Here is a 25,062-nt window from a genome sequence, read left to right as displayed (position 1 = left end):
TGACCAAGCCAACCAAGGAAGATGTGGAGAGTCCAGAGCACATTGAGAAGACTCCAGAGCGCATTGAACATGCTCTAAGCAAGACAGAGGAAGATGTGGAGACTCCAGAGCCCATTGAGGAGACTCCAGAGCACATTGAGCACACCCTAAGCGAGAGAAGAGAGGAAGATGACGAGACTACAAGCAAGACAACAGAGGAAGATGCAGAGACTCGAGAGCGCATTGAAAACACTCTAAGCGAGGTAACAGAGGGAGACATGGAGACTCCAGAGCACAACGAGGAGAGTCCAAGCAAGATAAGAGAGGAACACGTGGAGACTGCAGAGTGCATAGAGGAGACTCCAAGCAAGCCAGCTGAAGAAGACACAGAGACTCCACAGAGCCTGGAAGAGAATGCGAGGAACCAACCTGGGGAAGATGTGGAGGTTCCACAGAGCATTCAAGAGGCAAGTCACTGGTGTGCAGACAGTTCTATCTGACTAGGGGATATTTTAGAGATAAAGGAGGTAAAAACAAACAGAAAAGCAACCCCCCAAAAAAAACCCCAAACTCCAGCTTCCCCAGATCAGGATTTGGTTGCATTGCACTCAAATCCTTTCTAATTGAGTTGTTGCTGTGCTTAAGGCTGTAGTAGTTAGTAAAGCCCTGAAACTTTAATTATTCAAGTGGTATGTATGATGAAAAAACATTATGTGGTTGCAGGGGGACCAGAATATGTATTTCTGAAGTTAATTGTTACGTCTGTTGTCAATCCTCTAGTGCTTTGCTCCTCAACATGTATCAGCATGTTAATGCAGCGGCTGTTAGTGCTGGGGTTCAGGAGTACTGGACTCTCTGGTTTAATTCTTACCTCTTTCATGGGCTTGTGCAGTAATTTGTGCTCTCAGTTAAAAGTCAAAAAACCCCAGGTAACTAAAGGCAGCTAAAACGTGGCAACTTAAGTGAGCGTTGTTGAGGTGTTGTGAGATCCCGGTGTTGGCATGCTGGTGTCTGCAGCCTGCGCTTGTGCAGGGACCATGTTCCTTTCTCTCTGACTTGTTTCTCTTGGCCCTTTCCTGGCAGAGCACAAGTGAGGATGGAGCTGAAGAAGCACAAGAAGGCGCTGTTGACGGTGACACCCTGGGAAGAGCGCAGATCCAGCAGCCTGACAGCGAAGGAGCAAGATGGCTCGGGGTAAGTGAAGCTGGGGTAGTGGCCAAGTCCCCAGCTGATTCAAGTGTCCTCACTTCACTGCAATCAGTGCAGCTGTGGCAGTTTGAGCCAGAGGGTCAGGAGGTGGGTAGAACTTTCCTGTTATGTTGCGATGTTTCTACATTCTCTTCAGGATCAAAGGCAATAATATAAGAACTTGCTTTGGTGTAGTGTCCAGGTTGGTAGTATAGAGACTTTGAGTAGCAGATTTCCCACCTCTGCCTCCTGTTTTTCCTAGGAGAAATATTAGAATTTTCTCCCGTTCCAGGGGTGTTGTTCCTCGTACGGAGAAGGAGTTTGCCAGGTCATGTTCATATTCTCAAGGGAAGAGTTCTTAGTGATGCTGCATTTGCAGAGTGATTTGGAGGCTTTTCAGCTGAAAAGCGTTGGCTGGTAAATCATTGGATGTGTCTGAGAGAAATGCAGCTCTAACTGGAAATATCACAGAACCCGTGTTGAAAGTAATCTAAAGTTTTTGTTCAATTAGAGGGAGTTGGGCTTTATTACCAATTCCTTTAAATACTGAGGAGCTTGAAATGTTGCTTAGTAACTTCTTGTAGAGGTACCAGTAAGTGAAGGAACAGATCTTTCATGCTGCAAGAAGTCTAATAAACCTTTCTTAAACTTCTTGATGCTAAGAAAGCATCCGGGGTTTTTGAATGGTTGGCCCTGTTAGGAGGGAATGGTCAGTTTAAAAGCCAACCGTGAGATTACAGCTTAAGCACTGGAAACACTTGCCTGTTTAAATAAGAAGTGTCTTCATTGTCCTCCAGTATTTGCTACAGCATTTGGTATTTGGAGAGCCCAAACTGACAAAATTGTTTAGTAACTAGAGATGGACTATTGCTGTGAAAAGGTGGAATGGAATGTGTGTTTCATTGTGCAAGCTGTGTCGGGGCTCTGGCTCCTGTCTGAGTTTTGTGCTTTGTCTTTGTTTCCACTTGTAGGCTGAAGGGGACCAGTTACCTGCAGAACACACTGTCAGCCCGGATGAGACGTGCAAAAGCAGGGCCCTGAAAGCTGGAACTTTGGAAAAGCTGGTGGAGACGCTTCTGACAGCATTTGCAGATAATGACGTTACGTACATCAACATCTTCCTCTCAACGTACAGGGCCTTTGCTTCCACCAGCAGAGTCCTGGAGCTGCTCCTGGACAGGTAATAGCCGGGACAGAATGGAAACTGAACCATCATTTATTGTACACAACAGGGGGACGTTGACAGGAATTTCTTCCCCTACTTTAATGGACATGGAGTTAATAACCTGATGGACAGAGGTCAAGAATCCTGCCAAATTCAGGATTTCAGCATAAACACAGCACGTGTAAATGCACGCTGCCCACATCCCAACTCTCATTAAAGCTTAAGTGCCAGGTGGGGAAAGTGTGCGTGGTCTGAGCGCTAAGGAACCAAACTGGGACCAACACAAGAAAATCAATACAGCTTTTCCCTTCAAAAAAGACCAGAATATGTGTGGGCCGTAAAGTCACACCTGGAATAGATTCCTACTTGTTCCGTCTTGCAGTCAGTTCTGGGTTTGATGGGTTTGTGGTGTTTTCTGAGCAGCCATTAAAATGTTCACACTCAGATGTGCCATGAACTCCTCCTCACCCGTCCGTAAGGAGGTGCGAGGTGTGGTTTGAAAGGAGCTGTTCCAGCTGCCTCAGGGCTCTCCCCGCAGGTCTCTCGGGGCTCAGTGTCCCCAGCTGAGCTCCCTATGGCTGTGGCTGCGCCGCTCCTGTCAGAGGCACCACGGGTTTGCCTGGTTTAGTCTGGGTTTGCTTTGCAGTGCACGGGGACATGTGCAAAGCCTTCATCTCTGCCTCAGCGTCCCCGGCCACCGTGGAATTGTCCAGCATGAAGCCCTTGTCTTCATGCCAGTTGTATATGAATATGCCAATGTGTATGTGTTTGTGCCAACTGTATATGGCTTACGCTATTTGGGATTTTGCTTTGGTCAGTAGCGGTTCCTCTAAACAGGCATCTCATTTTTCCAGATACGGAAACCTGGAGATCTCGGGCAGTGAAGAATGTGGAAACCAGAATTCGCCCGAATCCAGCACAGTGCTCAGGACGTAAGTTTGGTTTTGCAGCGCCCAGCGAGCCCCAGTCAGGCTTCGGTGCCGGAGCGGGACGTGGGCAGCAGAGCTGTTGTTTCCTTTGACAATTCACAGCCCTGTGTGCTTCCAGGAGCTTGTGTAAAGGCCGAGTATCAGCTGTCTCATAACACATCCAATAATACAACGCAGAGAAAATCTTTAATTATTTTGAATGACTGCGCTGGTTTCTCAAGGTGTAATTGAAGAAGCAGACTTTAGTTTCCTATGAAGTATTATCGTAATAATATTTCTTGCATAAAAAGAACAAATTAAATTCTCTGCTCACAGAAGTGTCCATACTGCCTTCACGTGGGGAATGAATGTCTCAGTGTTCCTGTTGTTATATTAGGTACAGATCCATAGGATTGCATCAATACCTGCTGCGTACAACCCATGTGCTCTCTCTGAATTTGCTCACAGTGCGATGGCATCGATTTTACAAGCCTGGCTCGACCAATGTGCCGAGGATTTCCAAGAGCCACCCGACTACCTGTGTCTGCTGAAGGTGCTGAGTTACCTGAAGAAGAACATGCCCGGCTCTGACCCGGAGAAGAGGGCGCAGAACCTCCTGGAGCAGTTCCAGAGAGAAGAACTGGAGAATGATGGTAAAGTACCTTTCTCTGCTGTCTGGGTGTTCTCCCAGCGTCAAGCCTGGCACGTCCCCTTATCCAGGGCACAAAGCTTCCTGTGCCGGGACATGAAAAGTCTCTTTGCCAATTCAATCTTCTGGTCCTTCTCTTTCTCACTAAAATATGCAGCACAGTGAGGCCGTTACACCAGGCAGCTCCCTTTGCATGTTCTGCTATTAGATGTAGTGATTTTTCAGATATCTGCTTGGATTAATTGTGTTCTGTATAAATTCACTGACTGGTGTTTTCCACGCTGGCCAGACGCGTTCCACAGCCTTTCTCCCTGCAACCTGGACGAGGAAGAGGAACTGGAGCTCAGCGGTGCAGAAGAATTCTCGTTGTTCCAAGAAGAGCTGGTGGCAGAACAGCTGACATACATGGACGCGGTATGTCGATCATACGTATTACCTGAACTGCTCGGGGAAATAGTTCTGGGCTTCTAATTGTTTGTTTGTCTGTTTGTTTTTTAACTTACATCAATGTCAGTCTGGCGTTCCAGAACCGCTCTATTGCTGGGACACAGAGCACAGCTCTGCTTGGTTATCCAAACTCGCTTCATTGATTGGGCTTTTCCTTCAGTTCTTCTGAAGGTGTTTGTCTTTTTTTTTACAGTGTGAATGTAGACTGTGTGGCCTTTTTTGCAAAGTTTAATATTTGACCCCTCAGAAATAGCGTATTTTGACTCTATTTTAGGCTACCTCACCTGAAGATGTATAAGTACTTTTAACTGTAGTGCTTGGATTTGGTTTCTTTGTATCAATCTCTTTCAAAAAGATCATTATATAGAAATTTTTCCCCTTGATAATGTAAGTGGTAGAAAGGTGTCTCTTATTTTGCCAGGACTGTTTAGCTGACAGTTCTTTCAGGGCATCAGGCCTCAAGAGTTATAGCCAAGTGTATATTTTAAACTAAGAGAAAACCAATATTTCCCTTTTAATACCATATTAGATGCAGATGCAGTTTGTACTGTAAACCTGTATTTCTTCCTGTGGGCAATAGCGATCCAGGCTGACTTGGACAGCTCTGTTTCCCTCTAGACACTCTTCAAGAACGTTGTGCCCCACCACTGCCTGGGCTGCATCTGGTCCCGCAGGGACAAGAAAGAGAACAAAGACCTGGCACAGAGCATCAGAGCCACCATCGCGCAGTTCAACGCCGTCACCAACTGCGTGGTCAGCACCGTCCTGGACAGCAAAGGATTAAAGACCCAGCAACGAGCGAAGATCTTGGAGAAGTGGATCCGTATCGCACGTGTAAAGCGTTTATTCACGACTGTTTAACGTTCCTTGTGCGGGTGCCGTGGAGCTGGGAGGGGAAGGGGGGGTGTTGGGGAGTGATATTTTTGAGGCTCAGTCTTTGTGGAGCTGCCCGCTTAGCAGGGAGAATGTGCAGCAAGCAGGACGTGGGGCAGACAGAAGAGCACTGACTGTTGGTGGTGCTGACGTTTAATGCTCCTGTGTTTCTAACCACTCCTTTCACAGCAATGCAGGATCCTGAACAACTTTTCGTCTTTGAAAGCCGTCGTTTCTGCCTTGCAGTCCACCTCCGTTTATCGCCTGAAGAAGACCTGGGCCTGCGTTCCAAAGTAAGGCTGTGCAGTTTGTCACTGGATGTGTTTGGGTGCTTTTATCTTTTATATGCTCAACCGTCAACAATTCTTGAGAAAAAAAAAATACCGTGATCTGATTCAGAGTGCTTACAAACAACTTAAATGATTTAATCTTTTCCTGTACAGGGACATAATGCTGATGTTTGAAGACCTTTCAGAAATATTCTCCGACTGCGACAACTTTGCGACGAGCAGGGAGCTGCTGATGAAGGTGGGAATGAGCTTGAGTTGCCAGGCTTGTGATCTCACCCAAAGCCGAGCTCAGCCCTGTTCCTAACCAAAGAACTCCCTTATGCGGTGCTTTGGGGAAGATGGGTCTGTAAATCCCAGGCTTTTCTGCTGGGGCGAGAGGTGCCGCACAGCGAGATTTGACGCAGATGAGTTACGAGTGAGCACTTTGCCTTTATACCGCTCTGTACAGACATGAACCGCTGGCTGAGATCCTAAGGATGATGTCATGAAAGCATCATTTACAAGAGCACTGTTTGGTGAAGCAGACGAGTTGTATTTTGTTTGCTTGCACACGAGTATTCTGGCATTCTAAATAGTATGATTATTATTTCTCAGCCAATTAATCCACCATTGCTCTGCCCGTTTGCAGGGAGTCACCCAAGGCACGGTACCCTACCTGGGTACCTTCCTCACAGACCTCGTCATGCTGGACACAGCCCTTCAGGACTATCTCGAGGTAATTTGGGGCAGTTTTTGGAATCGTACATATCCTCCCTCCCTTCCAGACACTGTGTCTGGTCCTGTGTCTTCCACTGGGTTCTAGTGCAGTTCTTAAAAGTAGAGGAATCTATTTGAAAACTAGACTCGGGGACACAAGTGCTGTGGTTTATCCTAGAGCTGGAAACAGGTCTTTGTAGAAGCCTTTGGTCAGGGCCTGTGCTCTTCTCCTCTGATCCCTTCTCTGTCCTTCCAACAGGGCGGCCTGATCAACTTTGAGAAGCGGCGAAGGGTGAGTGGGACGTTGACTGTTCTGTGATCGTTAGTTGCTGACGCTCTCTGCTGGAGCGTTCTCTTGGCGAGGCCTGTTGTCTGTGCTCGGGCGTATCCAACAGCCGCTCACGTTACTGCAGATGGTGTGTGTGAGTGCGAGCGCACGACGTGCAGAGCCGGGGAGGATCAGGCTCTGCTGTCATCACAGGCACCTCTAGTTATTTCCCTTGCTTAGTGCCTGAGAACCAGCTCCGTACAGAGCGGGATTCCTCTCTGGGCGCCGCTCTGGCCACGCAGGGCTGAGCGGGAAGGGTGAGCTGCAGAGCTGCATTGTTTGAAACAGCGCTTCTTGAAATAGTCACTTCTTCAACTGAAACCGACCTGCGGGTCAAACTCGGTTTGTCCTGGATCTGTTGCTGCGTGTGAGTAGGACATTAACGAGACTGGCTTTATTTTTCTAATTGGAATTCCTATTTTATTATTTGTTTTCTTAGGAATTTGAAGTAATCGCTCAAATTAAGCTCTTGCAGTCCTCATGTAACAGCTATTGCTTGTCAGCAGATGAGAAATTCCTGCAGTGGTTTAGGAGACAGCGGCATTTAAGTGATGAGGAGAGGTAGGGTCTCAGCCCGGCTGGCGAAGCAGCTTTTCTTGCCCCGCAGGCAGGTTCAGGTTCTCTCAGCCTTGAGCTCTGCGCTGCCAGGAGCTGCTCCCGGAGAGTGGAAACACACACGCACAGAGCTGCGCTGCTCCTTGTGGGGATGCACCCTCTGGGACGTGGGAATGACCCAGGGCTTCTCAAATACGGCCACTCTGAGATATTTAACTCATGGTGTTGCCTGTTCTGCAGTTTCCGGCTTTCACGCGAAATTGAAGGAGCTGCTGACAGGAGTGTCGCACCGGCCAAAGCTCAGAAGAGCGTGGTAAAGAGATTCAGCCTGTGAGTATAACGGTTTGGTGTGTGAATATGAACTGGAATAAATCAAACACCAGCTGACAAACCTGGCTGGGGATCCAGAACACTGGATTTTAGTGCTGGATTACAAATTCAATTCAAATTTGCAGCAGCAAAACAGAGTAAATAAGGATAGAGTCTAATTTGCTATACCCACGCAAACAATAGGCCACTCGAGATAGGAGAACACAGCAGCAGGTCAGCTTGTTGAGGCAAGTGACAGCTTTGCTCAGCCCAGCTCTGTTGTGCTTTCTTTTCTCCCCTAGGCCGTTCCTGGGCTTGGGGGTGAGCGCCCACAGCGCACCCGTCAACGCGCAGCCCAAACCTGCTCCAGGTGGGAGCTCTGGGGACAGCACGGTCACCGTCGTCCCTCCCACCGACACTGCCGAGGAGCCTCAGCACAAGGTAGGGCCTGGGCGCTGTGTTCAGCACAAACAGCCTGTGCGAGGCTGCTGACGCTGCCGGCGGCCCCAGGCACTCGCCCAAGCCTGTGGGTCTTGACTAGAGCGTTGCGTGCGGTGGAATGGAGGGACCCGAGCTCTGGGAAAGGCAGTTTTGGGGGGAAAGCTCATCTGCATCAGCCCAGCCTAATTCTGGGGCAGGTGGAGCAGCTGAGCAAGGGAGAAGCAGGTGAGGTCAGAGCTCGCCAGCCCTGGGGTCTGAGCTGCCAGGAACTGCCCAGACCAAGCCTTGTCTGGGCTGGGTTCCGTTCCCAGGGAGCTTTGTCCTACAGACTCTGCTCTCTTGACCTAAACTGCCTTCCTTCACTGGGTTGCTGAAGCCCTTGTTAAGGCTGTTGTGCTGAAGAGTGTCATCTTTAGCTTTTGGATCTTTTCAATGAAATGGTAATCAATGTGTTTGATCTCGTCTCGCCCCTTGCTGCCGTCTGATGACAAGTGCTCCAAGAAGTGCCCCGACTCCGTGACTCCCATTCCAACAAAAGAAGTGCCGCCAGTCCTGCCAGTTTACAACCAGCAGAACGGAGAGAGCTGCATCATCCGGACCAGCGTAGAAGAGGACAGAAGTGGCAACATCTACAAGAGCATCCTGGTGGGTGATGTTTTCACCCCAGGTGACTTGAATGGTGCTGTTAGTTTTGGAAACACCTATGCACTGATCAAACCTCCTTGACAGGGAAAATGACAAATGTTACAAATCAAAACCTGTGGAGCAGGGGATGACTGAGAGGTTTGCAAAGAGCATCTCTCAAGGTTTCTGCTCTTGAAATCGAAGCTTGTCTTTGATCAACAGTGCCAAGTGAAGCACTCTGAGCAGGTGCCGGCTTTGCTGCCCCTGCTCTTCTGCCAGCGCCGGCTGTTGTGTGTCCAGCTCAGCACTGGGGTGTGTGACTGTGACACAAGGTGCCCCTTCCCCAGCAAACCCAGCTACAAGGGCCAGAATCTTTGCAGGGCATCAAGAAAGTGTTTAGCACAGGAGACTGTGGATGAATGGATGTGAGCAAACAGCAGCCGGGGCAGCTATTGCTGTGGATTCGACGGCTGCTGAGAACAAGGTCTCACCTCTGCAAGTGGGTGCTCTGGAGAGCAGAGGCTGTGATTTCCTGCTGCGTTTCTAGAGCAGCGTCTGTTGTCTTGAACTAAATCAACCACCAGGTGTCACAAAGAGCATGTTTTAGTATCTGGCAGAATCTAGGACGTAGTTACCAACGTCTCCTTGCAACTCTGTGTTTGCAGCTGACTAACCAAGAGAAGGCTCCTGCTGTCATCCAGAGAGCCCTGGAGAAGCACAACCTGCAGTGCGGCTCGGCTGAGGATTACGAGCTGGTACAGATCATCTGCGAGGACAAAGGTGGGGAAGCAGAACTCTGCTGCTGCTGCTTGAACGGTTCTGCTGCGTTTTGACGGCAAGAGCAACACGCGAAGCGACGTCAGAAACGCCGTGGACACGTTGTCACAGCTGCCGGTGAGAACAAACCCCTGACGCTGAGTGGGGCGCCAGTTAACGCTCGCTCTGCTCCCTCTCTTGCAGAGCTGGCGATCCCACCCAAGGCGAACGTGTTCTACGCCATGAACACCCGGGGCAACTTCGATTTCGTCCTGAGGAGAAGAGCTGCAGCACCTGAGGAGCCTGCGCTTCATAGATGTTAATGGTTGAGCTTTGTATAGGATTTACTGGTTATGTTATAAGTATGGAAACTTTTTTTCCCCCAGGTTTAGTCTGGAGTTGATATATTTTAATATTTGGGCTGCATCTAATGTTTGAGCTTTGTATAATATTTAATATTTATATAACAAGTATATTAACTTTTTTCCCGTTTTTGTCTGCAGTTCATGTATTTTAATACTTGATGCTTTTATCATATTTAATCTTTACATACTTGTATAGAAACGTTCATTAGTATATAACCATTTTTGCGCTAATTTCTGCTTGGAGTTACTCTATTTCAATAGCTGAGCTTTAGAGAATATTTTAGCTTTGTATAATATTTAATATCTATAGAATAAGTACATAACCTTTTTTCCACTAATTTATGGTTGGAGTTAACATATTTAAATGTTGTATCTGTATATAATATTTGAGCTTTATTTAATATTTTTATTTAATGTGCTAATATTCAATATTTTTAATATTTTTATTTATTGTACTAATATTTAATATTTTAAATATTTTTATTTAATATACTAATATTTAGTATTTTTAATATTTGTATTTAACGAACTAATATTTAATATTTATTTAATATGTACATAGATCTTACCCAATAATTTTTGTCTGGAGTTAATATATTTTAATGTTTGATCCGTATATAGTGTTTGAGCATCATATAATATTTATATATACATATAAAATAAATAGATACACTTTTTTTCCACCCTTTTTTCTGGAGTTAATAGATATTAATAATTGATATTTATATAATACATCATGTTTATTTAATATTTATCTAATAAATACTTGAACTTTTTTCCACCTATTCTTGTCTGGCGTTAAAATATTTTAATATTTGATCCCATGTAATATTGAATGTTTACATAGATGTAACATCTTTGTAATAAATACGTAACTTTTTTTCCACTAATTCTTCTCTTGAGTTAATATATATTAACATTTGAGCTTTTATATAATACATAACCTTTATTTAATACATAATCTTTATTTATATAATAAATATGTGAACTTCTTTTCCCACCAATTCTTGTCTGGCGTTAAAATATTTTAATACTTGATCCTTATGTAATATTTAGTCTTTATAGATATGTAACATTTCTAGAATAAATACGTAAACTTTTTTCCACCAGTTCTTGTCTGGAGTTAATGTAGTTGAGTATTTGATCTTTATGCCATATTTAATCTTTATCTATTATTTAATGTTTCTATAAAAGCATGTCAACCTTTTTCCACTATTTTTTGATCTGGAGTTAATAGGCATTAATATTTGAGCTTTATATAATACATAATCTTTATTTCATATTTATAGAATAAATACTTGAACTTTTTCCCACCAATTCTTGTCTGGAGTTAGTATATGTTAATGATTGATCTCTAGATAATATTTGATCTTTATATGATATTTAATCTTTATATAGTATTTAATGTTTCTATAATAAATAGATTAACTTTTGACCACTAATTTTGGTCTGGAGTTAATATATTTTAGTGTTTGATTTTGTATTCTATTTAATCTTTATTTAATATTTAATATATAATAAATATGGAAACGTTTTCCCACCAGTTCTTGTCTGGAGTTAGTATATTTTAATGTTTGGTCTTTATATAATGTTTGAGCTTTGTATAATATTGAATGTTTCCAAAATAAATAGATAAACTTTCTACCACTAATTTGTGTCTGGAGTTAATGTATTTAAATATTTGATGTTTATGTAACATTCAATCTCTACATAACCTTTACTGCTTCTATAATAAATATGTCCACTTTCCCCACTCCCCAGTGTCTGCGTTCATCTCTTTTCCTCTCGGAGACTTCCCCGTGCTCTGACAGTTTCCACCTTTTCCCCATTGTCTCCATCACGGCATTTTTGCTCCTGGCCAAAAGCCGACCCCGAATTTAAGCTGCCTCTGGCTTTCTGGTTGTACTGAAAGTACCCAGGGGGACAACACACACCAACACAACCTTAATCCATTTCCCCCAGATAAACACAACCTATTTGCGCACAGGAATTCCACAGTGAGTACCGAGGGTACGACAGCCCAGAGAGAGCTGTCAGGTTATGGTGGCAGCCTTGGAACCGGTGATGTGCACCAACCCTGCCTGGACCTTGGGGTGAGCAGCTCGACTTGCTGCTCCCCCTGGGGAAACGGCTCCTGGCTCCGGGTCTGTCACCCCTCACTGCGGGGTCTCCACCAGCCGCGGCTCCGGGGGCTTCGCTCTCGTGCTCCACAGCGCAGGACAAACCCCACACTCAAAGGAGAACACGATAACTCCTGGAGCAGCCGAGCGAACGTCCCTGTTCAGCTCTGCTGACAGCGTCTCGTTCTCCAGAGCTACAGCCTCACGCGACCCCACGCGAGGCGGCTCCGCGTTGGGGCTGCGGGCGCCAAACCCGCCAGAGGCTGCGCAGGGACGGCCCTGACGAGCGGAGCCACGAGCCGCTGCCCAGGAACGGGAACAGGGCAGAGCAGCGCAGAAGGGTTTGCACTGGCTGTGCCTTTCCAAACACAGTCAGTTCTGAGCAGGGAGAGCCCGACAACACCAGCCCAGGAGCTGAAAGCACAGACAGGGAACCAGCACCTGTCAGAGCTGCGGAACCGCTGGGCAACCACCGGCTCTTGCAGATGGAAATCAATAGAACACTGCACCTACACACACACGTACAGGTGGAAGAACAGTCGGCTCGACTGAGGCCACGAAACGGACACATTCATCTAATGCATTAAATTTAATCCTTAATTTTTTCCCCTCCCGCCCCGAAACCGTCAAACCCCTTGTACTATTAATAACTCGCTTCCTAAGTCAACAAAAACAACCCCACACACCCCAAAACAAAACAAACGAACAAACAAAAAGCCAAAACCCCACCCGCGGTGTCAAGTAGTTTTTAATAAATTGCTACTGCCCTACTCAGGGAAATCAAAGTCAAACACAACTCCGCAGCGTGTCTGTCCCTTCCCTGTCCAGCCCCCAGCGGGGAGAACCGTGAGGAGCACCAGGGCCGCTTCATGGAGAAACTGCTCCCGTGGGTCACGACCGGTCAGGAGAGGAAGGGCTGGAAACCAGAGCCGCGCTGACACACGCGCTGCTCCCGCCGCACCGACACCGGCACGCGCCGGCCGCTCCCGCTTCGCACACGTCCCGCTTCTGAAGGGCACGCGGGCGGGCTGAGGGCGGGGCAAGGGGGCGCGCGCGGAGCGGCGGCGAGCTGCGATTGGCCGGCTGCGGGCGGCACGTGCTGCCGCGAGGCCGCGTCCGTGCGCCGCGGTGCCGCCGGAGCCGTTGCCGCCGTTGCCGTCGGGGCGAGCGGGAGAGAGAGAACGAGAGAGCGGGAGTGCGGGGCTGGCGGAGCCGGCAGCAGCCCCGCCTGCGGACGGGACACAGCGCCATGTGCGGGATCGGCTGCGGGCCCTGCTGCGGACGGGTAGGAGCGAGCCGGGCCCCGCCGCCCGCCCTCCGCCGGGGCTGCGGGGGACACGGGGCCGGGGGGGCAGCTCCGAGTGCCGAGAGAAGGGTGTTGGTGACTGCTGCGGGGGACAAGGGACGGGACGGGAGGAAACGGCACCAGCTGTGCCGGGGGAGGCTCAGGTTGGCTGTTGGGAACAATTCCTCACGGAAATGGGAGGGAGATGATCGGGTAGTGAGGTGACTGGGAACTGGCTGAAGGGAAGAAGCCAGAGAGTCGTGGTCAATGGGGCAGAGTCCAGTTGGGGCCTGTATCCAGTGCAGTGCCTCAGGGGGCAGTGCTGGGGCCGGTGTTATTCAATATATTCGTCAACGATTTGGAGGAGGGAATAGAGTGACTGTCAGCAAGTTTGCTGGTGACACCAAGCTGGGAGGAGTGGCTGACACTGGAAGCTGTGCTGCCATCAGAGACCTGGACAGGCTGGAGAGCTGGGCAGGGAAACTTTCAATGAAATAGAACAAGGGCAAGTGTGGAGTCTTGAATCTGGGCAGGAACAACCCCAGGTTCCAGTATAAGCTGGGGAATGACCCGTTGGAGAGCAGCGTAGGGGAAAGGGACCTGGGGGTCCTGGGGACAGCAGGGTGACCATGAGCCAGCACTGGGCCCTTGTGGCCAGGAAGCCAATGGTACCTGGGGTGGGTTAGAAGGGGGTGGTCAGTAGGTCAGAGAGGTTCTCCTGCCCCTCTGCTCTGCCCTGGGGAGACCACACCTGGAATCTTGTGTCCAGTTGTGGCCCCTCAGTTCCAGCAGGACAGGGAACTGCTGGAGAGAGTCCAGCGCAGCCACCAAGATGCTGAAGGGAGTGGAGCATCTCCCGTGTGAGGAAAGGCTGAGGGAGCTGGGGCTCTGGAGCTGGACAAGAGGAGGCTGAGGGGTGACTCATTCATAGGGATCAATATGGAAAGGGGGAGTGTCAGGAGGATGGAGCCAGGCTCTTCTGGGTGACAACCAGTGACAGGACAAGGGGCAATGGGTACAAACTGGAACACAAAAGGTTCCACTTAAATTTGAGAAGAAACTTCTTCTCAGTGAGGGTGGCAGAGCCTGGCCCAGGCTGCCCAGGGAGGTTGTGGAATCTCCTACTCTGGAGGCATTCAAGACCTGCCTGGACACCTTCCTGTGTAACCTCATCTGGGTGTTCCTGCTCCATGGGGGGATTGCACTGGATGAGCTTTCCAGGTCTCTGCCCATCCCTGGCACTCTGGGATTCTGTGGTTCTGTGAAAGGGTGATTCAACATTGGAACAGGCTGCCCAGGGCAGCGGTGGAGTCACCATCCCTGGAGGGCTTTAAAAGGCATGTAGATGAGGTTCTGAGGGACATGGGGCAGTGCCAGGGGTGGTTTAACGGTTGCACTCGATGATCTCTTCCAGCCAAAAAGATTCTATTATTCTGTCATACGACCTGTTTTTTGCATTGTAATAGTGCCTAAAGATCAGGGTTCATATGATCTTGTGCTGGTACTTTTGCAAGGACATTAAAAGTAAATGTGTTGCTATCTGCAATTCAAAAGTGCCTTTCCGTTGTTTTCTAACAGGCTCGGAACTTCCCCTTCCGGAACCTGTCTGTTTGGAGATGTTGGAGGAGACCAAGGAGGAGGACACCCAGGAGGAAGACACGCGAGGAAGATGTGGAGTCTCTGCACAGCCTTGAGGAGACTCTGACCAAGCGAAACAAGGAAGATGTGGAGAGTCCAGAGCACATTGAGGAGACTCCAGAGCGCATTGAACTCGCTCTAAGCAAGACAGAGGAAGATGTGGAGGCTCCAGAGCCCATTGAGGAGACTCCAGAGCACATTGAGCACACTCTAAGCGAGAGAAGAGAGGAAGATGACGAGACTACAAGCAAGACAACAGAGGAAGATGCAGAGACTCGAGAGCGCATTGAAAACATTCTAAGCGAGGTAACAGAGGGAGACATGGAGACTCCAAAGCACAACGAGGAGAGTCCAAGCAAGATAAGAGAGGAACACGTGGAGACTGCAGAGTGCATAGAGGAGACTCCAAGCAAGCCAGCTGAAGAAGACACAGAGACTCCACAGAGCCTGGAAGAGAATGCGAGGAACCAACCTGGGGAAGATGTGGAGGTTCCACAGAGCATTCAAGAGGCAAGTCACTGGTGTGCAGACAGTTGTATCTGACTAGGGGATATTTTAGAGATAAAGGAGGTAAAAACAAACAGAAAAGCAACCCCCCAAAAAAACCCCAAACCCCAGCTTCCCCAGATCAGGATTTGGTTGCATTGCACTCAAATCCTTTCTAATTGAGTTGTTGCTGTGCTTAAGGCTGTGGTAGTTAGTAAAGCCCTGAAACTTTAGTTATTCAAGTGGTATGTATGATGAAAAAACATTATGTGGTTGCAGGGGGACCAGAATATGTATTTCTGAAGTTAATTGTTACGTCTGTTGTCAATTCTCTAGTGCTTTGCTCCTCAACATGTATCAGCATGTTAATGCAGCAGCTGTTAGTGCTGGGGTTCAGGAGATCTGGACTCTCTGGTTTAATTCTTACCTCTTTCATGGGCTTGTGCAGTAATTTGTGCTCTCAGTTAAAAGTCAAAAAACCCCAGGTAACTAAAGGCAGCTAAAACGTGGCAACTTAAGTGAGCGTTGTTGAGGTGTTGTGAGATCCCGGTGTTGGCATGCTGGTGTCTGCAGCCTGCGCTTGTGCAGGGACCATGTTCCTTTCTCTCTGACTTGTTTCTCTTGGCCCTTTCCTGGCAGAGCACAAGTGAGGATGGAGCTGAAGAAGCACAAGAAGGCGCTGTTGACGGTGACACCCTGGGAAGAGCGCAGATCCAGCAGCCTGACAGCGAAGGAGCAAGATGGCTCGGGGTAAGTGAAGCTGGTGTAGTGGCCAAGTCCCCAGCTGATTCAAGTGTCCTCACTTCACTGCAATCAGTGCAGCTGTGGCAGTTTGAGCCAGAGGGTCAGGAGGTGGGTAGAACTTTCATGTTATGTTGCGATGTTTCTACATTTTCTTCAGGATCAAAGGCAATAATATAAGAACGTGGTTTGGTGTAGTGTCCAGGTTGGTAGTATAGAGACTTTGAGTAGCAGATTTCCCACCTCTGCCTCCTGTTTTTCCTAGGAGAAATATTAGAATTTTCTCCCGTTCCAGGGGTGTTGTTCCTCGTACGGAGAAGGAGTTTGCCAGGTCATGTTCATATTCTCAAGGGAAGAGTTCTTAGTGATGCTGCATTTGCAGAGTGATTTGGAGGCTTTTCAGCTGAAAAGCGTTGGCTGGTAAATCATTGGATGTGTCTGAGAGAAATGCAGCTCTAACTGGAAATATCACAGAACCCGTGCTGAAAGTAATCTAAAGTTTTTGTTCAATTTGAGGGAGTTGGGCTTTATTACCAATTCCTTTAAATACTGAGGAGCTTGAAATGTTGCTTAGTAACTTCTTGTAGAGGTACCAGTAAGTGAAGGAACTTAGATCTTTCATGCTGCAAGAAGTCTAATAAACCTTTCTTAAACTTCTTGATGCTAAGAAAGCATCCGGGGTTTTTGAGTGGTTGGCCCTGTTAGGAGGGAATGGTCAGTTTAAAAGCCAACCGTGAGATTACAGCTTAAGCACTGGAAACACTTGCCTGTTTAAATAAGAAATGTCTTCATTGTCCTCCAGTATTTGCTACAGCATTTGGTATTTGGAGAGCCCAAACTGACAAAATTGTTTAGTAACTAGAGATGGACTATTGCTGTGAAAAGGTGGAATGGAATGTGTGTTTCATTGTGCAAGCTGTGTCGGGGCTCTGGCTCCTGTCTGAGTTTTGTGCTTTGTCTTTGTTTCCACTTGTAGGCTGAAGGGGACCAGTTACCTGCAGAACACACTGTCAGCCCGGATGAGACGTGCAAAAGCAGGGCCCTGAAAGCTGGAACTTTGGAAAAGCTGGTGGAGACGCTTCTGACAGCATTTGCAGATAATGACTTTACGTACATCAACATCTTCCTCTCAACGTACAGGGCCTTTGCTTCCACCAGCAGAGTCCTGGAGCTGCTCCTGGACAGGTAAGAGCCAGGACAGAATGGAAACTGAGCCATCATTTATTGTACACGACAGGGGGACGTTGACAGGAATTTCTTCCCCTACTTTAATGGACATGGAGTTAATAACCTGATGGACAGAGGTCAAGAATCCTGCCAAATTCAGGATTTCAGCATAAACACAGCACGTGTAAATGCACGCTGCCCACATCCCAACTCTCATTAAAGCTTAAGTGCCAGGTGGGGAAAGTGTGCGTGGTCTGAGCGCTAAGGAACCAAACTGGGACTGACACAAGAAAATCAATACAGCTTTTCCCTTAAAAAAAGACCAGAATATGTGTGGGCCGTAAAGTCACACCTGGAATAGATTCCTACTTGTTCCGTCTTGCAGTCAGTTCTGGGTTTGATGGGTTTGTGGTGTTTTCTGAGCAGCCATTAAAATGTTCACACTCAGATGTGCCATGAACTCCTCCTCACCCGTCCGTAAGGAGGTGCGAGGTGTGGTTTGAAAGGAGCTGTTCCAGCTGCCTCAGGGCTCTCCCCGCAGGTCTCTCGGGGCTCAGTGTCCCCAGCTGAGCTCCCTATGGCTGTGGCTGCGCCGCTCCTGTCAGAGGCACCACGGGTTTGCCTGGTTTAGTCTGGGTTTGCTTTGCAGTGCACGGGGACATGTGCAAAGCCTTCATCTCTGCCTCAGCGTCCCCGGCCACCGTGGAATTGTCCAGCATGAAGCCCTTGTCTTCATGCCAGTTGTATATGAATATGCCAATGTGTATGTGTTTATGCCAGTTGTATATGGCTTACGCTATTTGGGATTTTGCTTTGGTCAGTAGCGGTTCCTCTAAACAGCCATCTCATTTTTCCAGATACGGAAACCTGGAGATCTCGGGCAGTGAAGAATGTGGAAACCAGAATTCGCCCGAATCCAGCACAGTGCTCAGGACGTAAGTTTGGTTTTGCAGCGCCCAGCGAGCCCCAGTCAGGGTTCGGTGCCGGAGCGGGACGTGGGCAGCAGAGCTGTTGTTTCCTTTGACAATTCACAGCCCTGTGTGCTTCCAGGAGCTTGTGTAAAGGCCGAGTATCAGCTGTCTCATAACACATCCAATAATACAACGCAGAGAAAATCTTTAATTATTTTGAATGACGGCGCTGGTTTCTCAAGGTGTAATTGAAGAAGCAGCCTTTAGTTTCCTATGAAGTATTATCGTAATAATATTTCTTGCATAAAAAGAACAAATTAAATTCTCTGCTCACAGAAGTGTCCATACTGCCTTCACGTGGGGAATGAATGTCTCAGTGTTCCTGTAGTTATATTAGGTACAGATCCATAGGATTGCATCAATACCTGCTGCGTACAACCCATGTGCTCTCTCTGAATTTGCTCACAGTGCGATGGCATCGATTTTACAAGCCTGGCTCGACCAATGTGCCGAGGATTTCCAAGAGCCACCCGACTACCTGTGTCTGCTGAAGGTGCTGAGTTACCTGAAGAAGAACATGCCCGGCTCTGACCCGGAGAAGAGGGCGCAGAACCTCCTGGAGCAGTTCCAGAGAGAAGAACTGGAGAATGATGGTAAAGTACCTTTCTCTGCTGTCTGGGTGTTCTCCCAGCGTCAAGCCTGACATGTCCCCTTATCCAGGGCACAAAGCTTCCTGTGCCGGGACATGAAAAGTCTCTTTGCCAATTCAATCTTCCGGTCCTTCTCTTTCTCACTAAAATATGCAGCACAGTGAGGCCGTTACACCAGGCAGCTCCCTTTGCATGTTCTGCTATTAGATGTAGTGATTTTTCAGATATCTGCTTGGATTAATTGTGTTCTGTATAAATTCACTGACTGGTGTTTTCCACGCTGGCCAGACGCGTTCCACAGCCTTTCTCCCTGCAACCTGGACGAGGAAGAGGAACTGGAGCTCAGCGGTGCAGAAGAATTCTCGTTGTTCCAAGAAGAGCTGGTGGCAGAACAGCTGACATACATGGACGCGGTATGTCGATCATACGTATTACCTGAACTGCTCGGGGAAATAGTTCTGGGCTTCTAATTGTTTGTTTGTCTGTTTGTTTTTTAACTTACATCAATGTCAGTCTGGCGTTCCAGAACCGCTCTGTTGCTGGGACACAGAGCACAGCTCTGCTTGGTTATCCAAACTCGCTTCATTGATTGGGCTTTTCCTTCAGTTCTTCTGAAGGTGTTTGTCTTTTTTTTTTACAGTGTGAACGTAGACTGTGTGGCCTTTTTTGCAAAGTTTAATATTTGACCCCTCAGAAATAGCGTATTTTGACTCTATTTTAGGCTACCTCACCTGAAGATGTATAAGTACTTTTAACTGTAGTGCTCGGATTTGGTTTCTTTGTATCAATCTCTTTCAAAAAGATCATTATATAGAAATTTTTCCCCTTGATAATGTAAGTGGTAGAAAGGTGTCTCTTATTTTGCCAGGACTGTGTAGCTGACAGTTCTTTCAGGGCATCAGGCCTCAGGAGTTATAGCCAAGTGTATATTTTAAACTAAGAGAAAACCAATATTTCCCTTTTAATACCATATTAGCTTCAGATGCAGTTTGTACTGTAAACCTGTATTTCTTCCTGTGGGCAATAGCGATCCAGGCTGACTTGGACAGCTCTGTTTCCCTCTAGACACTCTTCAAGAACGTTGTGCCCCACCACTGCCTGGGCTGCGTCTGGTCCCGCAGGGACAAGAAAGAGAACAAAGACCTGGCACAGAGCATCAGAGCCACCATCGCGCAGTTCAACGCCGTCACCAACTGCGTGGTCAGCACCGTCCTGGACAGCAAAGGATTAAAGACCCAGCAACGAGCGAAGATCTTGGAGAAGTGGATCCGTATCGCACGTGTAAAGCGTTTATTCACGACTGTGTAACGTTCCTTGTGCGGGTGCCGTGGAGCTGGGAGGGGAAGGGGGGGTGTTGGGGAGTGATATTTTTGATGCTCAGTCTTTGTGGAGCTGCCCGCTTAGCGGGGAGAATGTGCAGCAAGCAGGACGCGGGGCAGACAGAAGAGCACTGACTGTTGGTGGTGCTGACGTTTAATGCTCCTGTGTTTCTAACCGCTCCTTTCACAGCAATGCAGGATCCTGAACAACTTTTCGTCTTCGAAAGCCATCGTTTCTGCCTTGCAGTCCACCTCCGTTTATCGCCTGAAGAAGACCTGGGCCTGCGTTCCAAAGTAAGGCTGTGCAGTTTGTCACTGGATGTGTTTGGGTGCTTTTATCTTTTATGTGCCCAACCGTTAACAATTCTTGAGAAAAAAAAAATACCGTGATCTGATTCATAGTGCTTACAAACAACTTAAATGATTTAATCTTTTCCTGTACAGGGACATAATGCTGATGTTTGAAGACCTTTCAGAAATCTTCTCCGATTGCGACAACTTTGCGACGAGCAGGGAGCTGCTGATGAAGGTGGGAATGAGCTTGAGTCGCCAGGCTTGTGATCTCAGCCAAAGCCGAGCTCAGCCCTGTTCCTAACCAAAGAACTCCCTTATGCGGTGCTTTGGGGAAGATGGGTCTGTAAATCCCGGGCTTTTCTGCTGGGGCGAGAGGTGCCGCACAGCGAGATTTGACGCAGATGAGTTACGAGTGAGCACTTTGCCTTTATACCGCTCTGTACAGACATGAACCGCTGGCTGAGATCCTAAGGATGATGTCATGAAAGCATCATTTACAAGAGCACTGTTTGGTGAAGCAGACGAGATGTATTTTGTTTGCTTGCACAGGAGTATTCTGGCATTCTAAATAGTATGATTATTATTTCTCAGCCAATTAATCCACCATTGCTCTGCCCGTTTGCAGGGAGTCACCCAAGGCACGGTACCCTACCTGGGTACCTTCCTCACAGACCTCGTCATGCTGGACACAGCCCTTCAGGACTATCTCGAGGTAATTTGGGGCAGTTTTTGGAATCGTACATATCCTCCCTCCCTTCCAGACACTGTGTCTGGTCCTGTGTCTTCCACTGGGTTCTAGTGCAGTTCTTAAAAGTAGAGGAATCTATTTGAAAACTAGACTCGGGGACACAAGTGCTGTGGTTTATCCTAGAGCTGGAAACAGGTCTTTGTAGAAGCCTTTGGTCAGGGCCTGTGCTCTTCTCCTCTGATCCCTTCTCTGTCCTTCCAACAGGGCGGCCTGATCAACTTTGAGAAGCGGCGAAGGGTGAGTGGGACGTTGACTGTTCTGTGATCGTTAGTTGCTGACGCTCTCTGCTGGAGCGTTCTCTTGGCGAGGCCTGTTGTCTGTGCTCGGGCGTATCCAACAGCCGCTCACGTTACTGCAGATGGTGTGTGTGAGTGCGAGCGCACGACGTGCAGAGCCGGGGAGGATCAGGCTCTGCTGTCATCACAGGCACCTCTAGTTATTTCCCTTGCTTAGTGCCTGAGAACCAGCTCCGTACAGAGCGGGATTCCTCTCTGGGCGCCGCTCTGGCCACGCAGGGCTGAGCGGGAAGGGTGAGCTGCAGAGCTGCATTGTTTGAAACAGCGCTTCTTGAAATAGTCACTTCTTCAACTGAAACCGACCTGCGGGTCAAACTCGGTTTGTCCTGGATCTGTTGCTGCGTGTGAGTAGGACATTAACGAGACTGGCTTTATTTTTCTAATTGGAATTCCTATTTTATTATTTGTTTTCTTAGGAATTTGAAGTAATCGCTCAAATTAAGCTCTTGCAGTCCTCATGTAACAGCTATTGCTTGTCAGCAGATGAGAAATTCCTGCAGTGGTTTAGGAGACAGCGGCATTTAAGTGATGAGGAGAGGTAGGGTCTCAGCCCGGCTGGCGAAGCAGCTTTTCTTGCCCCGCAGGCAGGTTCAGGTTCTCTCAGCCTTGAGCTCTGCGCTGCCAGGAGCTGCTCCCGGAGAGTGGAAACACACACGCACAGAGCTGCGCTGCTCCTTGTGGGGATGCACCCTCTGGGACGTGGGAATGACCCAGGGCTTCTCAAATACGGCCACTCTGAGATATTTAACTCATGGTGTTGCCTGTTCTGCAGTTTCCGGCTTTCACGCGAAATTGAAGGAGCTGCTGACAGGAGTGTCGCACCGGCCAAAGCTCAGAAGAGCGTGGTAAAGAGATTCAGCCTGTGAGTATAACGGTTTGGTGTGTGAATATGAACTGGAATAAATCAAACACCAGCTGACAAACCTGGCTGGGGATCCAGAACACTGGATTTTAGTGCTGGATTACAAATTCAATTCAAATTTGCAGCAGCAAAACAGAGTAAATAAGGATAGAGTCTAATTTGCTATACCCACGCAAACAATAGGCCACTCGAGATAGGAGAACACAGCAGCAGGTCAGCTTGTTGAGGCAAGTGACAGCTTTGCTCAGCCCAGCTCTGTTGTGCTTTCTTTTCTCCCCTAGGCCGTTCCTGGGCTTGGGGGTGAGCGCCCACAGCGCACCCGTCAACGCGCAGCCCAAACCTGCTCCAGGTGGGAGCTCTGGGGACAGCACGGTCACCGTCGTCCCTCCCACCGACACTGCCGAGGAGCCTCAGCACAAGGTAGGGCCTGGGCGCTGTGTTCAGCACAAACAGCCTGTGCGAGGCTGCTGACGCTGCCGGCGGCCCCAGGCACTCGCCCAAGCCTGTGGGTCTTGACTAGAGCGTTGCGTGCGGTGGAATGGAGGGACCCGAGCTCTGGGAAAGGCAGTTTTGGGGGGAAAGCTCATCTGCATCAGCCCAGCCTAATTCTGGGGCAGGTGGAGCAGCTGAGCAAGGGAGAAGCAGGTGAGGTCAGAGCTCGCCAGCCCTGGGGTCTGAGCTGCCAGGAACTGCCCAGACCAAGCCTTGTCTGGGCTGGGTTCCGTTCCCAGGGAGCTTTGTCCTACAGACTCTGCTCTCTTGACCTAAACTGCCTTCCTTCACTGGGTTGCTGAAGCCCTTGTTAAGGCTGTTGTGCTGAAGAGTGTCATCTTTAGCTTTTGGATCTTTTCAATGAAATGGTAATCAATGTGTTTGATCTCGTCTCGCCCCTTGCTGCCGTCTGATGACAAGTGCTCCAAGAAGTGCCCCGACTCCGTGACTCCCATTCCAACAAAAGAAGTGCCGCCAGTCCTGCCAGTTTACAACCAGCAGAACGGAGAGAGCTGCATCATCCGGACCAGCGTAGAAGAGGACAGAAGTGGCAACATCTACAAGAGCATCCTGGTGGGTGATGTTTTCACCCCAGGTGACTTGAATGGTGCTGTTAGTTTTGGAAACACCTATGCACTGATCAAACCTCCTTGACAGGGAAAATGACAAATGTTACAAATCAAAACCTGTGGAGCAGGGGATGACTGAGAGGTTTGCAAAGAGCATCTCTCAAGGTTTCTGCTCTTGAAATCGAAGCTTGTCTTTGATCAACAGTGCCAAGTGAAGCACTCTGAGCAGGTGCCGGCTTTGCTGCCCCTGCTCTTCTGCCAGCGCCGGCTGTTGTGTGTCCAGCTCAGCACTGGGGTGTGTGACTGTGACACAAGGTGCCCCTTCCCCAGCAAACCCAGCTACAAGGGCCAGAATCTTTGCAGGGCATCAAGAAAGTGTTTAGCACAGGAGACTGTGGATGAATGGATGTGAGCAAACAGCAGCCGGGGCAGCTATTGCTGTGGATTCGACGGCTGCTGAGAACAAGGTCTCACCTCTGCAAGTGGGTGCTCTGGAGAGCAGAGGCTGTGATTTCCTGCTGCGTTTCTAGAGCAGCGTCTGTTGTCTTGAACTAAATCAACCACCAGGTGTCACAAAGAGCATGTTTTAGTATCTGGCAGAATCTAGGACGTAGTTACCAACGTCTCCTTGCAACTCTGTGTTTGCAGCTGACTAACCAAGAGAAGGCTCCTGCTGTCATCCAGAGAGCCCTGGAGAAGCACAACCTGCAGTGCGGCTCGGCTGAGGATTACGAGCTGGTACAGATCATCTGCGAGGACAAAGGTGGGGAAGCAGAACTCTGCTGCTGCTGCTTGAACGGTTCTGCTGCGTTTTGACGGCAAGAGCAACACGCGAAGCGACGTCAGAAACGCCGTGGACACGTTGTCACAGCTGCCGGTGAGAACAAACCCCTGACGCTGAGTGGGGCGCCAGTTAACGCTCGCTCTGCTCCCTCTCTTGCAGAGCTGGCGATCCCACCCAAGGCGAACGTGTTCTACGCCATGAACACCCGGGGCAACTTCGATTTCGTCCTGAGGAGAAGAGCTGCAGCACCTGAGGAGCCTGCGCTTCATAGATGTTAATGGTTGAGCTTTGTATAGGATTTACTGGTTATGTTATAAGTATGGAAACTTTTTTTCCCCCAGGTTTAGTCTGGAGTTGATATATTTTAATATTTGGGCTGCATCTAATGTTTGAGCTTTGTATAATATTTAATATTTATATAACAAGTATATTAACTTTTTTCCCGTTTTTGTCTGCAGTTCATGTATTTTAATACTTGATGCTTTTATCATATTTAATCTTTACATACTTGTATAGAAACGTTCATTAGTATATAACCATTTTTGCGCTAATTTCTGCTTGGAGTTACTCTATTTCAATAGCTGAGCTTTAGAGAATATTTTAGCTTTGTATAATATTTAATATCTATAGAATAAGTACATAACCTTTTTTCCACTAATTTATGGTTGGAGTTAACATATTTAAATGTTGTATCTGTATATAATATTTGAGCTTTATTTAATATTTTTATTTAATGTGCTAATATTCAATATTTTTAATATTTTTATTTATTGTACTAATATTTAATATTTTAAATATTTTTATTTAATATACTAATATTTAGTATTTTTAATATTTGTATTTAACGAACTAATATTTAATATTTATTTAATATGTACATAGATCTTACCCAATAATTTTTGTCTGGAGTTAATATATTTTAATGTTTGATCCGTATATAGTGTTTGAGCATCATATAATATTTATATATACATATAAAATAAATAGATACACTTTTTTTCCACCCTTTTTTCTGGAGTTAATAGATATTAATAATTGATATTTATATAATACATCATGTTTATTTAATATTTATCTAATAAATACTTGAACTTTTTTCCACCTATTCTTGTCTGGCGTTAAAATAT

The 25,062-nt window shown here is 47.6% G+C and overlaps 2 protein-coding genes across 2 annotated transcripts; both read left to right on the top strand.

Moving 5' to 3' along the window:
- Positions 1 to 257: 257 nt before the first annotated feature.
- On the top strand, positions 258 to 9,531 carry LOC309445704 (ral guanine nucleotide dissociation stimulator-like 1; the record flags this gene model as incomplete). Its single annotated transcript, XM_082064708.1, has 17 exons — positions 258 to 446; positions 1,063 to 1,173; positions 2,139 to 2,347; positions 3,187 to 3,264; positions 3,709 to 3,893; positions 4,179 to 4,303; positions 4,955 to 5,170; positions 5,399 to 5,502; positions 5,653 to 5,737; positions 6,128 to 6,214; positions 6,455 to 6,487; positions 6,963 to 7,084; positions 7,319 to 7,408; positions 7,690 to 7,828; positions 8,321 to 8,473; positions 9,118 to 9,232; positions 9,413 to 9,531. 17 exons carry the CDS (start codon positions 258 to 260, stop codon positions 9,529 to 9,531), a joined length of 2,160 nt encoding a protein of 719 aa, XP_081920834.1.
- Positions 9,532 to 14,937: 5,406 nt separating this feature from the next.
- LOC309445703 (ral guanine nucleotide dissociation stimulator-like 1) lies at positions 14,938 to 24,213 on the top strand (the record flags this gene model as incomplete). The annotated part of the gene is made up of 17 exons (XM_082064707.1): positions 14,938 to 15,126; positions 15,742 to 15,852; positions 16,820 to 17,028; positions 17,868 to 17,945; positions 18,390 to 18,574; positions 18,860 to 18,984; positions 19,637 to 19,852; positions 20,081 to 20,184; positions 20,335 to 20,419; positions 20,810 to 20,896; positions 21,137 to 21,169; positions 21,645 to 21,766; positions 22,001 to 22,090; positions 22,372 to 22,510; positions 23,003 to 23,155; positions 23,800 to 23,914; positions 24,095 to 24,213. 17 exons carry the CDS (start codon positions 14,938 to 14,940, stop codon positions 24,211 to 24,213), a joined length of 2,160 nt encoding a protein of 719 aa, XP_081920833.1.
- Between the last annotated feature and the right edge of the window lie 849 nt (positions 24,214 to 25,062).

Source organism: Streptopelia decaocto (genome assembly GCF_964273445.1).
Source record: "Streptopelia decaocto genome assembly, chromosome: 13".
Taxonomy (NCBI): Eukaryota; Metazoa; Chordata; class Aves; order Columbiformes; family Columbidae; genus Streptopelia; species Streptopelia decaocto.
This window is presented reverse-complemented; position numbering and strand designations above follow the sequence as displayed.